Source organism: Argopecten irradians, chromosome 16, assembly GCF_041381155.1.
Source record: "Argopecten irradians isolate NY chromosome 16, Ai_NY, whole genome shotgun sequence".
Taxonomy (NCBI): Eukaryota; Metazoa; Mollusca; class Bivalvia; order Pectinida; family Pectinidae; genus Argopecten; species Argopecten irradians.
The window spans coordinates 14,480,519-14,494,109 of NC_091149.1; the positions used below are offsets into that span (position 1 = coordinate 14,480,519).

At 36.0% G+C, this 13,591-nt stretch overlaps 1 protein-coding gene across 1 annotated transcript; it reads left to right on the forward strand.

The window, feature by feature from the left end:
* Positions 1–2,554: 2,554 nt before the first annotated feature.
* Positions 2,555–11,909, forward strand: LOC138310621 (matrilin-3-like). Its single transcript, XM_069251900.1, has 3 exons — positions 2,555–2,905; positions 7,518–7,608; positions 8,391–11,909. Exons 1-3 carry the CDS (start codon positions 2,606–2,608, stop codon positions 8,954–8,956), a joined length of 957 nt encoding a protein of 318 aa, XP_069108001.1. The 5' UTR covers positions 2,555–2,605; the 3' UTR covers positions 8,957–11,909.
* Positions 11,910–13,591: the final 1,682 nt, after the last annotated feature.

Here is a 13,591-nt window from a genome sequence, read left to right on the forward strand (position 1 = left end):
TCCACGCAGCCTCGCTTTCAATGCTTTCAACTTTTCTTTATTTCAGTGGTCAGAACTTGGAAACTAAGCCGAACTTGACCTTCGTATTAATATGTGAGAACTTTTGGAAGGCTAATGAAAAAATTTAGACTGATTTTCTTTGCCCGACTTTTCACTTTAATATATGGACGCAACTCTAAAAATATGGCTTAAACGTTAGTAAAAAAGTTATATAAAGAAGTACATGTATCTGCGATAATGGATTAATTAAAACGTTTTTGTACAAATTTCAGATTTTTTTGTTTTCATTCCATAATTAGTGGTTATAAAAGTAGTTGTATCTCATCCAGACAAATAGTTGATGAAAATATAGAGTTATAACCTAATAGAGTAAAACCCTCTAACTCGAAACCGGATATCTAGAATACCCTGCATTTGTCAAACTAGCATGGTCCCGATCGAGTCCCTATATTTTTATTGTAACAAAATCCCGGATAGCACGAACCACTATTCGTCAAATACTCCTTATTCCCCGATCCGGAATATATTTGTGGAACAGGTATTCGGCTCAAATATGCCAAAACTGAAATTCTGGAACTGGTAGAATCAAATTATCTCCATAGATCTAAAGATCTTCAGGTCCTTTACAAAAATTGGGAATTATTTGACCCTGGTTTCTCGTGTTACCCTCTTGGCATGGGGTCAAGTCTACTATAAATTATATAGGAAAAACATATTTATGAACATTTGCTAATTTTTCACAGGAAATAGTCAGACTAGGTTAGAACTATTAGCATGATATAGCATTTTAATACTATATCCATATTGGTCCTGGCCGACTCCCAGGTGCCGGAGAAATGGTTAAAGTTTCAAAGATCTTCTGAATTCACAGATTTAATGGAACCAGATTATATTCATGGATTGGAAGGTCTTAAGGCCCTCTACAAAGTTGTTAATTATATGGTCGTGGGGTCTCAGGTTTCTCCCTGGGGAGGGGGGTAAGTTTACTGTAGTTTATATAGGGAAAGCACATTTTTGAGCATTATTTGGTCATTTGTAATAGGAAATTAGTCATATGTTGTCAGAATTATCCCTTTGAGATTGCCATTGAATCACATTAACAAAATTTCCATGACTGACCCCTAGGGCTTTAGGGGAGGGGCCAAATAGGCTAAAACTTCACAGATCTTCTGAAATTCTTGAACTGGTAGAATCAAATACTCTTCATAGATTAATAGGTCTTAAGGCCCTTTACAAAAATTGTGAATTTCATGGCCCTGGTATCTCAGATTTCCAGTTTCCTATAGTTTATATATGAAAACACATTTATAAACATTATTTGCTTAGTTTTCATAGAAAATTAGACAATCTGGATTAGAATTATTAGCCTGAGAAATTATTTTAATGTCATATCCATATTGGTCCTGGCCGACCCCCAGGGGCCAAAAGGGGTCGAAAAGGATATCATTTCAAAAATCTTTCTTCTAAATTCACAGATTTGATGGAACTAAATACTTTTCATAGATTAAAAAGTTAAATTCATAAAATCACTGACTGACTTCAAGGGCCTGATGGGTCAATACATAGTGGTTATACGTCTTTGTTTCATTCTGTATATGAACTCAGTTGACCGTTAAGGCCTATGGACCTCTTGTTTAAATACCTGTAGGTTTATCATAGGTGAACCTGTGGTGAGGCACTATCTGGGTATTAAACCTTATGCTTTCCGTACTTTCAATTGATTTGTGATATTTCAATCATTTTGTTTACGACATTTCAAAACGAGCGCGTTCGTTGAATAGTTCGTTAATAAAGCATTTCTATGAATTTAATTATTTAGATTCAATCAACTATTGTATTTCGTATAGGAACTATCGTACCAGTAGTGTTATATGATTGTCTGGAACTGGAACTCGTTGACTGTACACATCTCTTTTTTACAGATATACTGATTATCCCTGCTTTAATGATTCAATGTACACTAATTTAAATGTTTTATTCAAGCTTTCTTGTTGTACTTATATATGGAGACATCTTAACCACTTTGCCACTGAGGCCCAGGAATTAAGTTGCAAAGATTATCATTAATAGAGTAACATCCAATACCTCACGAAAAAAAACAACATAAGTACGATACTGACCCATTTTAAGCTTTGATTGTTTCATTTTATTGATTTCTATTTGTTTACATATGTACATGAATGTTAATTGGACGTAAATTAAATCAATACACATATTGTTAAGAAATTCGATATTATTGATATGAATGAACTTTTCAACAATAATCGCTGTCTATAATAAAAACAAAGCATGATTTACCAAATGGCTGTGTTATTTATTGTCATTAACACACCCTGAATCTGGAAGATTTTCAATAGAGAATTATCAAAATAATTTACTTAGTTAATTAATGATGTATGTGATGCTATTGTAAGTATTCAATTGAAACAGAGCAACATTGATTGGCTATATTCTAAAATTGACCAATGAGTATCGCGGCAATCTGATACGTTGATATGTTCCAACAATGTGCTGACCGTTGTCGTACCGTCACAGTTGTCCACTGGCATTTGCACGGTGTCATCAAATATTTCATGTAATTTGCTGGCAAGAGCGAAGTTTCGTTATGGCTAGAATACAAATACTTCTCTTATGTTTTTCATTAACAAGCACTTTAGCTTCACACTGTAAAATGACTGATACAAGTGACCACTTCACAGGCTATCGAATTAGTCATGGTGACTTTAAAACATTAACAAGCATCGGAATTGTAGGTTGTCAACGGGAATGCTTGAAGACGCCTCTTTGTGAAAGTGTCGGCTATAACAAAGTTACTTTGGAATGTTCAATGGGGTTGTACCAAGATGCAAAGACATTTACAGGACTCCAAACCGATATATTTATCCGTCCAAATGCGTCCAAATTAGTAAGTATTACTTTGCTTCCCTTTTTATACTATTCTGTAATTATATTACTATATAGCCTGAAATGGCATGAACAAATACTCTTGACCAGTTAAGGTGTGCTTGCTTGGAGTCATGCTACAGTGGGATATCACTGTAAAAGGGTATCATTTCCTTTTATGAATACACAAATGATATTAACAATGTTGTAATTTGGTACTTTTCTTAGTTTAAAGTTATTTGTCACTCTGGGTTCTGTCCCCTGGCCGAGACATACCAGAGTCTATAAAAGTGGTAGTTTCTGCTCCTGATTAGCGCTCAGCATACAGGGAGTGGGACGACTGGTTCGCAAGTTGTCAGTATAATGTGACCGGGTGGGGTGTGTTGCTTAGTATCTTCGGCGGCATGCTTCAGTAGTTCCACTTCACAAGAAGACACAATATGAATATACTGCAGTCTCCCAGGACACGCATCTCGCACAACATGCACACAGCACGCTGCATACATTGGAGGCCGTCCTTAAATGACCATAGATGTTAATAGGACGTTAATTAATCAAACAAACAAAATTTGTCACAAAATATATGCACAATGGAACATCAAATGCATGTATGTAATGTTCACTGTAAGTCAGGTTGACGACGCAAATCAAATAGCTGTAGCAATTCAAAAGAGAAGACAATTTTGTTTGTTTAATGTTTGATTATTTTAACGTCCGATTTACAACCAGGGTCATGTAAGGACGGCCTCCGATGTAAACAGTGTATTGCGTGTGTCTTTTGTTTGTTTGTTTGATTAATTAACGTCCTATTAACAGCTATGGTCATGTAAGGACGGCCTCCCATGTATGCGGTGTGTTGCTTGTATGTTGTGCGAGGTGCGTGTTTCGGGAGACTGCGGTATATTCATGTTGTGTCTTCTTGTATAGTGGAACTTTTGCCCTTTTTATAGTGCTATATCACTGAAGCATGCCGCCGAGGACACCAAGCAACACACCCCACCCGGTCACATTATACTGACAACGGGCGAACCAGTCGTCCCACTCCCTTTTTGCTGAGCGCTAAGCAGGAGCAGAAACTACCACTTTTACAGACTTTGGTGTGTCTCGGCCAGGGGACAGAACCCAGAGCCTTCCTCACAGGGGCGAACGCTCAACTCAAGGCCAAAAGTGAGGCGGTGCCAAGGGAGGCATTAGGAAAGATTAAGTCAGTTAGGAAGAAGAGAAAAGATAAGATCCTAAATTTAGTCGCCTTTTACGATCATGCAATAGGGGCAGCAGGTACAATTCTAACGCCCTACTTGCGTGTGTCAAGTGCGAAGTGCGTGTTTTGGGAGATTGCGGTATGAGCGTGTTGTGTCTTCTTGTATAGAGGCATTGTTGCCCTTTTTATAGTGCTATATCACTGAAGCATACCGTCGAAGACACCAAGCAACACACCCCACCCGGTCACATTATACTGACAACGGGCGAATCGGTCGCCCCACTCCCGGTTTGCTGAGCGCTAAGGAGGGCAGAAACTATCACTATTATAGACGTTGGTGTGTCTCGGCCAGGGGACTGAACTCAGCCTTCCTCACAGGGGCGACCACTCAACTGAAGGCCAAACGTTAGGCGGTTCCAAGGGAGGCATTAGGAAAGATAAAGTCAGTTAGGAAGAAGAGAATACCTGCAGGGCTCACAGAAAACAAATGCGCTAATATCTTCCACACTTTTATTTTGAGAAGCAATGAGAGGCAGAAATAAAAGCCAGAAAGCTGAAAAAAGAAATCACTTCTACGAGTAGAAATATTACGCCATTGTATGGAATTATTTGCCCCCCCCCCCCCCAATGATTATTATGCCGTAATTTTGTGAGCATAACGTCATTTTATACACAAAAAATGTCAAAATATATCGCTTCTATGTTCAACATCAACCCTTATATTTCAAAACGAAAAATAACTGCAATAAATAATTTATTCATATGTATCGACGGTTTCCTTGATTCTTCTGTAGGTAGGTAATCTATATTGTTTGTCACCGTTTAAACAAATTGAAAAAAATATTACATATTCTGAAAAGTATAAAACCTTAGAAAAATGAGACAAAATGAATGGGTTTAACTACCATGTGAATGGTTTGGATACAAAGATTATATGATAAAACACAATCGTTTAAAACCATCGTTCAAAGGTAAGTAAAAGGTTGTCACGTTAATGATTTAAAACATGAGCTAAATTACTCACCATTAATTTGTTCACGACACCTGTGTTCAAAACCTCATAGTAAGTATAGAATAACGTCGCATTGACCAGTTATTGTCCACTATGATGTTTGATTGTTTGAGGACGCACAATAGAGATAATATATAACCATTAGATGGTACCGAGAGTATTAAAGTTAAAGTTATAAATTACCTTTTAACTTTAGACTAAATATAGGCGTGTTTACTTCCTGTCATTTCTATCATTTTACGGTCATTTTACCCATTTCCAACTTACTAATGTTGTGTGAATGGTTTGGAGACAGGACAATCAATGATTAGTTTTAAAGTGCATATAAACAGTATTAATTGTTTCAAAGTGAAAAAACTTAACGATGCGCCATCGCTACTCATTATTTCAAGAATAATTGGTGTGTAATCATGTATATACTGTATGTTGGTCAAAGATGGTCAACTTTCGACATAACATATATGATACCCACCATATGACCAATAACTGATGTATAATCGTGGTTTGTATGTGTCTAACAAACGAAAAAATGCATATAAAATAATTATTTTATCTTTTAATGCATGCATATTCAGTGCTTAATTCCATATAGGGTATTATGCCGTTGATTTTTTTCGCGAAGCAATTAATTGTTTTTCGTATCATTATCTTGAATTGAAAAAAGAAGTTCAAACTTTTCGATGGTAGTAATGATGTAATGTATAGGAAACGATTATATCTGAAGAAAAATACTAATTTGCTGTTCCTGTTTTTGAAAGATGCAATTCGTCGGCGATGGATCATATTTCAGATGAATTACAATAATATGTAGTTTATTTTGCTTTAGTTTCATGCTTAATGAGTACTTACTTCCATATAGGACATCGTGCTACGGAGTTTTTAGGTTTTTATTTATATTGAAGTATAATTAGAAGTTCAAACATTTCAATGGTGGTAATGGTGTAAATAAGTAAATTTTGTAGCTGAATGTAATACTAATTCATCTGTTCCTATTTTGTATTAAGAAGAAATACTAATTGTTAGCAGTGGAGCATCTTTAAACACAATGTGATTAAAACACAGATCCTTATAGCCAATAGTTCAATAGAGGATCTGACAATATGGACTTGAATCCTAATGGCGTGTACGTCAGATCACATATTTTTTGCACACATTGCTACGTCAATTAATAACGCCCTTTCGTCCAAGTATTTATAAACATTTAGCATTGTTGCGCTCTTTCGGCGAGATGACTACGTACACGGAAAAAATCGGACAGTTTTTTCAAACTATTTCGTCCCCAGTCAAGATTCTGGCAGTGCCAATTTGATTGGCAATCTCCAAAGGTCATTTGGACGTCAACCCTTAGGGGATGTTGTCGTGGAAATAAGGATAGACATTTTAATCAGATTTATAATAAAGATATTCATTTCGGACTTTCTGAGAATAAAGATAACAATTTTCAAGTACTAAAATCAAAATATATACACCAGTGACACATCTATTATGTTAAATTGAAATAATTTATCTTTCCAATGGGTGTTTTATGAACAAAATTTACCAGGTATAGACCAAGTTATGGCGTTAAGAACCGATTAGTATATCGTTAAATGACCCTGTCTGTCAATAGGACATAAATATAAGAAACCAAACCAAATTCAATTATCTGCTTTACTATTCTTCGTCTTGAACAGCTATACCATTTCAATATTCAACATTTTCTTCAAATTGGACCTCATTATGTAAACCTTCATAAGTAAACTATATAGAGGTTATATGTTGTTGCAATTGGTCGAATGAAGTTTTAAAATTATTTGATAAGTGGTCTATGTACTGTACATAAATGATTTGATAAGTGGTCTATGTACTGTACATAAATGATTTGATAAGTGGTCTATGTACTGTACATAAATGATTTGATAAGTGGTCTATGTACTGTACATAAATGATTTGATAAGTGGTCTATGTACTGTACATAAATGATTTGATAAGTGGTCTATGTACTGTACATAAATGATTTGATAAGTGGTCTATGTACTGTACATAAATGATTTGATAAGTGGTCTATGTACTGTACATAAGTGGTCGCTAAGGTTTGTCGGCGGCAGCTTCAGTGGGATAGCACTATAAAAAAGGCATAAGTTTTATTATAATAAATAACGCAGCACAAACATACTACAGTCTCCTAAAACACGCTCAGCGTACAGGGAGTGGGACGACTGGTTGGCCCGTTGTCAGTATAATGTGACCGGCTGAAGTGTGTTCTTTGGTGTCTTTGACAGCATGCTTCAGTGATATAGCATTATAGAAAGGGTAAGAGCTCCATTATACAAGAAGACCTTTAATTACAGAAGCTTTTAATAGGACGTTAATCTAATCAACCAAATTAATAAGAATTTGTTATGTTTATGATTCTGTTTAATTATTCATGTATTTTTTCAGGAAATCCTTGGACCCTGCAGGGACAGGCCGTGCGCCTCAAATGAAACCTGTATCCGATTATCAAGTGGATATCATGCGTGTATCATTCCACGTAAGTATAATTTTATCTTCCAAAACTGCGTTCTCATATTTTTATATTAATGATCAACCCCTAAAGGCGAAATATATTTCAGTATTTTATTATTATCAGACTCACGAAGCAAGACTTTTACAGGGATAATTAAGTGAGACTTATTTTGTTACATAACCACTATGACATAGATATATTGTTCTATATTTCCTGTAAAACATATCAACATAAAATATATTGTATAGCAATATACCATTAAGGAGGATTTGGTATAATGTGTACGCTCTACTCGTATCAGAACCAATATCACACAAGTTAAACAAATGCAAAACATAACCACCATAGAGTTGATGAAAGTGTTTTTATTTTATTTTTATTTTTTTTGGAGACAGGAATATTAACACAATACGGTAAACACACTGTAAAAGCGATTTGAGTAGGTCTAGACAAAAGTTGCTTTACTACACTAGCAAGGGTCAGAGTTCTGTTTACAAGACGTCCGACCACAATGTGTAATGACGGACAGTTAGCGAGGTTGAAAATTACACACACATCTGACCACAGTGGGCTTTTCTGACAGTAAAACAACTTATTTGACTCATTACAACTGGTATGATCCGATATATATGGTATCGTGTACAAAGAGTTGCCAAAAAGCATTTCTACATGTAGCGGAGTTGAGGTATCATACATGTGTGTTTGCCCATTGCAATAATTCATCAAACCTGATGGTTTTACGATATATTTCTGAAGGAAAATGTTTGTCACATATAACTTTAATACCTTACATTTTGTTATTTCAGATCATCGCCCGCTCGACTTAGCAGTAATTATCGACGGATCCAGGACCCTTACTGCAGATGATTTTAACAATGTACTGGATTGTATCAAATACCTCGTAAATGTTCTTTTCGACATAAGACTGTCCGTTACCGTTTTTAATTATCATGTTACTACAGCAATTTATTTTGATGATTTCCTCAACAAGGCAGATATGCTATCAGGAATCGATATTAATGTGATTTATCCGGATGCGGTAGGGAATGAACTAGGAGCAGCCCTAGCTGCAGTTCAGACCAACGTGTTCAGCCAATCAAGAGGCGATAGAGTAGAAGCAGCCGACATTATCCTTGTCATATTGAGCCCAGACGACATGAGTACAGATAATTTGGATGTTAGCGATTCAATCAAATCTTCAGGAATTAACATAATCACTGTGGCAATTAATGCCGTTCTATCAGCAGGAATGCTAGTCGTCACCAACATAACTTCAGAACCAATTGCAAACTACAGCATTCACGTCAGTTCTACCGGATATATTTTTGAAATATATGATGACCTGGTTAATATTATCAACAACGTACCCTAAACTGACCACACCAGTTCGTGTTGAGGAAGGATTGAGCGATACCAGCTTTATTTGAAAAAAAGTATCATCTTGTTTCAGTTGAATAAAACTATAAAAGGGGAACATTTCCTCTATTACAAGAGCACACGATACAAATTCACTGCAGTCTCCAAAACTACGCGCCGCACACTTCATACACACAACACATACTGTACATGAGAGGCAGTCTTTAAATGAACTTGTCTGTTCTTAGGACTATTTATTCCAACAAACACGAACCAACACAATCATGTAACCTTGGATAAAAACATTGTATGCCTTGTTTGTACATCGCGTGACAAAATACTGGATTCTGCTTAGCTACACGCATGTGTACTGTTTGCAATAAATGGCGCGAAATTGAACGTGAATGTTTTGTGACGTCATTATAACGTTACGCTTCGACAAAGACGTCGAGATGACGGGCAGGCTGTTGTGTGCGGAGATGGAAGCAGATTTTGCTTTTCTATAAAAGGCAGTTCACTAATGTACTTTTAATATCAATGAAGCTGAATCCCGAGTTTTAGAAGCATAGATTTCTGCGGCAATTCATATGTTGTACTTTTTTGCCTACCATTATCAGATGGTGGTCTATTCAAATCGCCTTTTGTCCATGGTCCGTGATTCGTCCGTCCGTCCGTTAACAATGCATGTTGCCGCTATTCTCCGAAAGTACTAAAGGTACATTTTTTATTCCCCGAAACGCATTTGCGGGGATATCAATATGCGCTCTGTCCGTCCGTCCGCGATTCTTTTCCGGACTCAAAAACTGTTTAACCCAGCTCCTTGAAAGTTTCTGTATATATCAGACAAGTGCTTTAGCTGGGCTCTTTACTATTGCGGACCTTCCATGTTGGGAATGTTTTCCGTTACCATTGAAACTTAGTAAACCATTCTAAATTACTTTTTCCTTTTGTTTCCAATCTATAACTCTAAAACCGGGTTATTTTTGCACAAGGTTCCAAAGGTAACAAACATGAAATTTGGTAAAGATTTCTTCAGTACTTTTTGAGATGTGGTGTCGAGGGAGACGTTAGGAAGACTTAAAGTAATTTACGATGAAAGAAAAGATAAGATCCTAAATTTAGTCGCCTTTTACGATCATGCAATAGGGGCAGCAGGTACATTTTCTTACGCCCTACTACTTTTGGTCTTTTGTGGAGCGGTCGCTGCTGTGATGAAGGCTCTGGGTTCTCTCCCTTGGCCGAGTAACATGTAAGTCTATAAAAGTGGTAGTTTCTGCTCCTGCTTAGCCATTAGCATAACGGGATTGGGACCACTCGTTCGTCTGTTGTCAGTATAATGTTATCGTGTAGGGTGTGTTGCTTGGTGTCTTCGGCGGCATGCTTCAGAGATATAGCACTTTAGCACTGTTGCCCTTTTTATACCAAAGATAGATTAGATTGGTATGGAAAGGACAACAGTTCCACTATACAAGACGCAAAATGAATATACCGCAATCTCCCAAAACACGCACCTCGCACACACACACGCCACACATCGCATACATGGGAGGCCATCCTTACATGACCCTTGCTGTTAATAGGACGTCTATTAATCAAACAAACAAAGGGTGATGCAATCAACCCATTATGGACTGGTTTGGAGGGCACTACTGCCTCATAGTATTGTCTCGTGATGGGATAGTTGGGTTATTCCATCCCTCGACTATTCAATGAGGCAATAGTGCCCACTCAACCAGGTCATACTAGATAATTAGCTCACCTTGTACAGTGAGCTTATTATGTCGTGGCGCGGCGTCCGTTATCCATCCGTTAATATTTTTTTAAAATCGCTATTTGTCATAGAGTTCTGCATGGATTGTAACCAAATTTTATTAGACACATCCTTGGGTGTAGAGGAACACAGTTTGTATAAATATTGGCTCAGACCCCGGGGGCAGAAGGGGCGTGGCCCAATAGGGGAAATAGAGGTACAACCTTTAATTCACTGCTTGTCATATAGCTCCCAAATTTGGCCAAAAACTTCTTTGGAGAAAGGGGAACAGAGGTTGTAAAAAGTTTGGCTCTGACTTACCGCCCCCGATGCCCAATAGAGGAAATATATGCAAATCCTTTGAATCGCTACTAGTCATAAAGTTCATGGATTGTAACAAAGTTTGGTCAGTAACATCCTCTGGTGATGGGGAACAGAGTTTGGTGGCTCTGACCGTTTGGAGCACAAAGAGTGGATCCCGATAGGGTAATTAGAGGTAAATCTTAAAATTACTTCAGAAAAGAAATAATGAACTTGTATGAAAAACATTACTTGGTATTAGAAATCAGGTGAGCGATACGGGACCTCTGGGCCTCACGTGTTTTGTTATTTTCGTGTTGACACTTCCTTGAAAGAAAACAATTACCTCGCTTTCGTCACATTGTTGCATAGGTATGAACTTCAAAATGGATTTCCCGACAAAATCTTTTAATGAATAAGTTAATTCAATTCTGAAATTTTATATCATGCATTTTGTAAATAAACCCGATATTTTTTCATCAGTGAATATATACTGCATTGATAACAAAGCGTTCTAATGGTATGAGTCAGTGAGATACTAATTTACAGAGAAGTCTTAACTATAACAAAAGATATCACGAATATATAAGGCAGCACCAAAAACATGGACATCAGTTAAGGCAAAACATTACACGCATGTGTAATATTTCTTAAATAGTGCATTATTTCGAGAAAAGTTTCTAGATGTTTCGATTGTGTTGTTATGCATTTGACTTAGCATCGATATAACGCTTGGTACATAATATGTACTTCAAACGTAAATTGGAATTGATGCATTCCATTTTTTCCAAAGGATGTGCTTCATTAAAGAATTTGTGCAGTCAAAAATGTTAATTTCAGTTTATGCTGGAAATGGCTTTATTAGCACGTGTAGAAACCTCTCCGTGCAGCGCGCGCCCGGAATAACCTGTAAGCCGCCGATATCGAGGTAAAAATTTCTGAGAAAGAATTTACATGTATTTTTGATATTATAAAAGATCAAAGAACTGAGATATTAAGCAAAACAATCTATTTGTTCAGACCGTGCGGTCGCTTTCAATTTTTAATCGATATTCGAGTAGATACACCGATATAGATATATAATTAGCCATGTATTTTGTTTGATGGTTATATAATACCTTGACCAGGATGTTGTTTACCTGTACACAGCGCCATTCATCGAACTCACCTGTAATTACCTGGCCGCGTGCAATTTGCTATTCGGTGGACTATATCGGGTATTTGCTATTGTCTTACTGTCAATCAGGTTATGACATCCGTTAATTGGAATTTGATTTGAATTATGGAAACCCCGTACATCTATGCTCTAGGATTTTTATTGTCTTACACAGGTAAAACAATATTGGAATTTAACTTATTTAGAAACAAAAATGGTTCTAAGAACTATTTCAACTAAAGGTTAAACCTTAAAAAATATTCCAGTCTAGTACTGTAATTACGGAATCGTGGCATATAGCAATCTTCCGTAATTTCTAAGGTATTAGTAAAAAATCTTAGCATGTATTTTCACCGTTTCGAATCTTAATGTACATGTATAGTCATACAAGAAGGGTTACAGCATTATCACACTAAATATGCTTATTTAAATATCAATTAGTATATTTTAAAAAGGTACATCATTAAGCTAGAATAACCATTTACTCGAAAAACTAAAATTGTAGATCTAACGTACACGTATATGTGCTGTAGAGATGCATAGTATAGCGATATATATATATAGGCTTATACATGACCGTCTTGAGGGTGAGCTTTTTGAACCAAATGCATGCAAAAACAAAGCAGAGACTTGTTCTGATTGAAATTGGCTGTTTATTAAATTTAGTAAAATATGTTTTTTTTTTTTTTTTTTTTTTTTTTTTTTACAGTACAAATATTTTATTCCCCCAGCTAAGTATGATGTGTATATACATTTGTGGCATTGCAACAAATGTATATACACATCGGTAATTTGGTGAGAGCTGCCAGGGTTGGGGTGCCCTGGGGTCAACTCCCCGAACAATAATGTCCTCGCACAGGAGGGCTCTCGCACAGCATGCATCAATTCATCAATTTAAACAATAAATATAAGTTTTTAGAGCCATTATAGTTAAAGGGAAAAAAGGAAAAACTTTTTAAGAAAATTACTTGTGTATTGAGTATTCTGTTCACATTAAGATTTGGAATTTAATTGTTTTGGTTTAATGTTTGTAGTGGAGTGAATAAAACATTTGTATATACAAACAAAATCTAGCACAAAAAGACACACACACACACACATATATATAAAGAATTATAGACAATACACAAACAAAACAAAAAGATTCAAATCATACATATTTAAGTACTACAACATAAAAACATCATACAAACATAGATTGGCATATTTCAAGAACTATTCAAAAATATATTTCCAATTGATCCATGTTTGATCAAATTTCTCAATACTTCCATTTTTAATTGACAGCTTTTTTTCAACATCATATTTTGTTAACAAAAACTCACTCAAACCTTGCATATTTATGTTTTGTTTTTTTCTTGATACAGAAAAAATATAAAACTTCATATAAAGAATAATAAAATTGAGAGGTATTGAAAAAAATTCAGTCTCACCAAACAGTATTG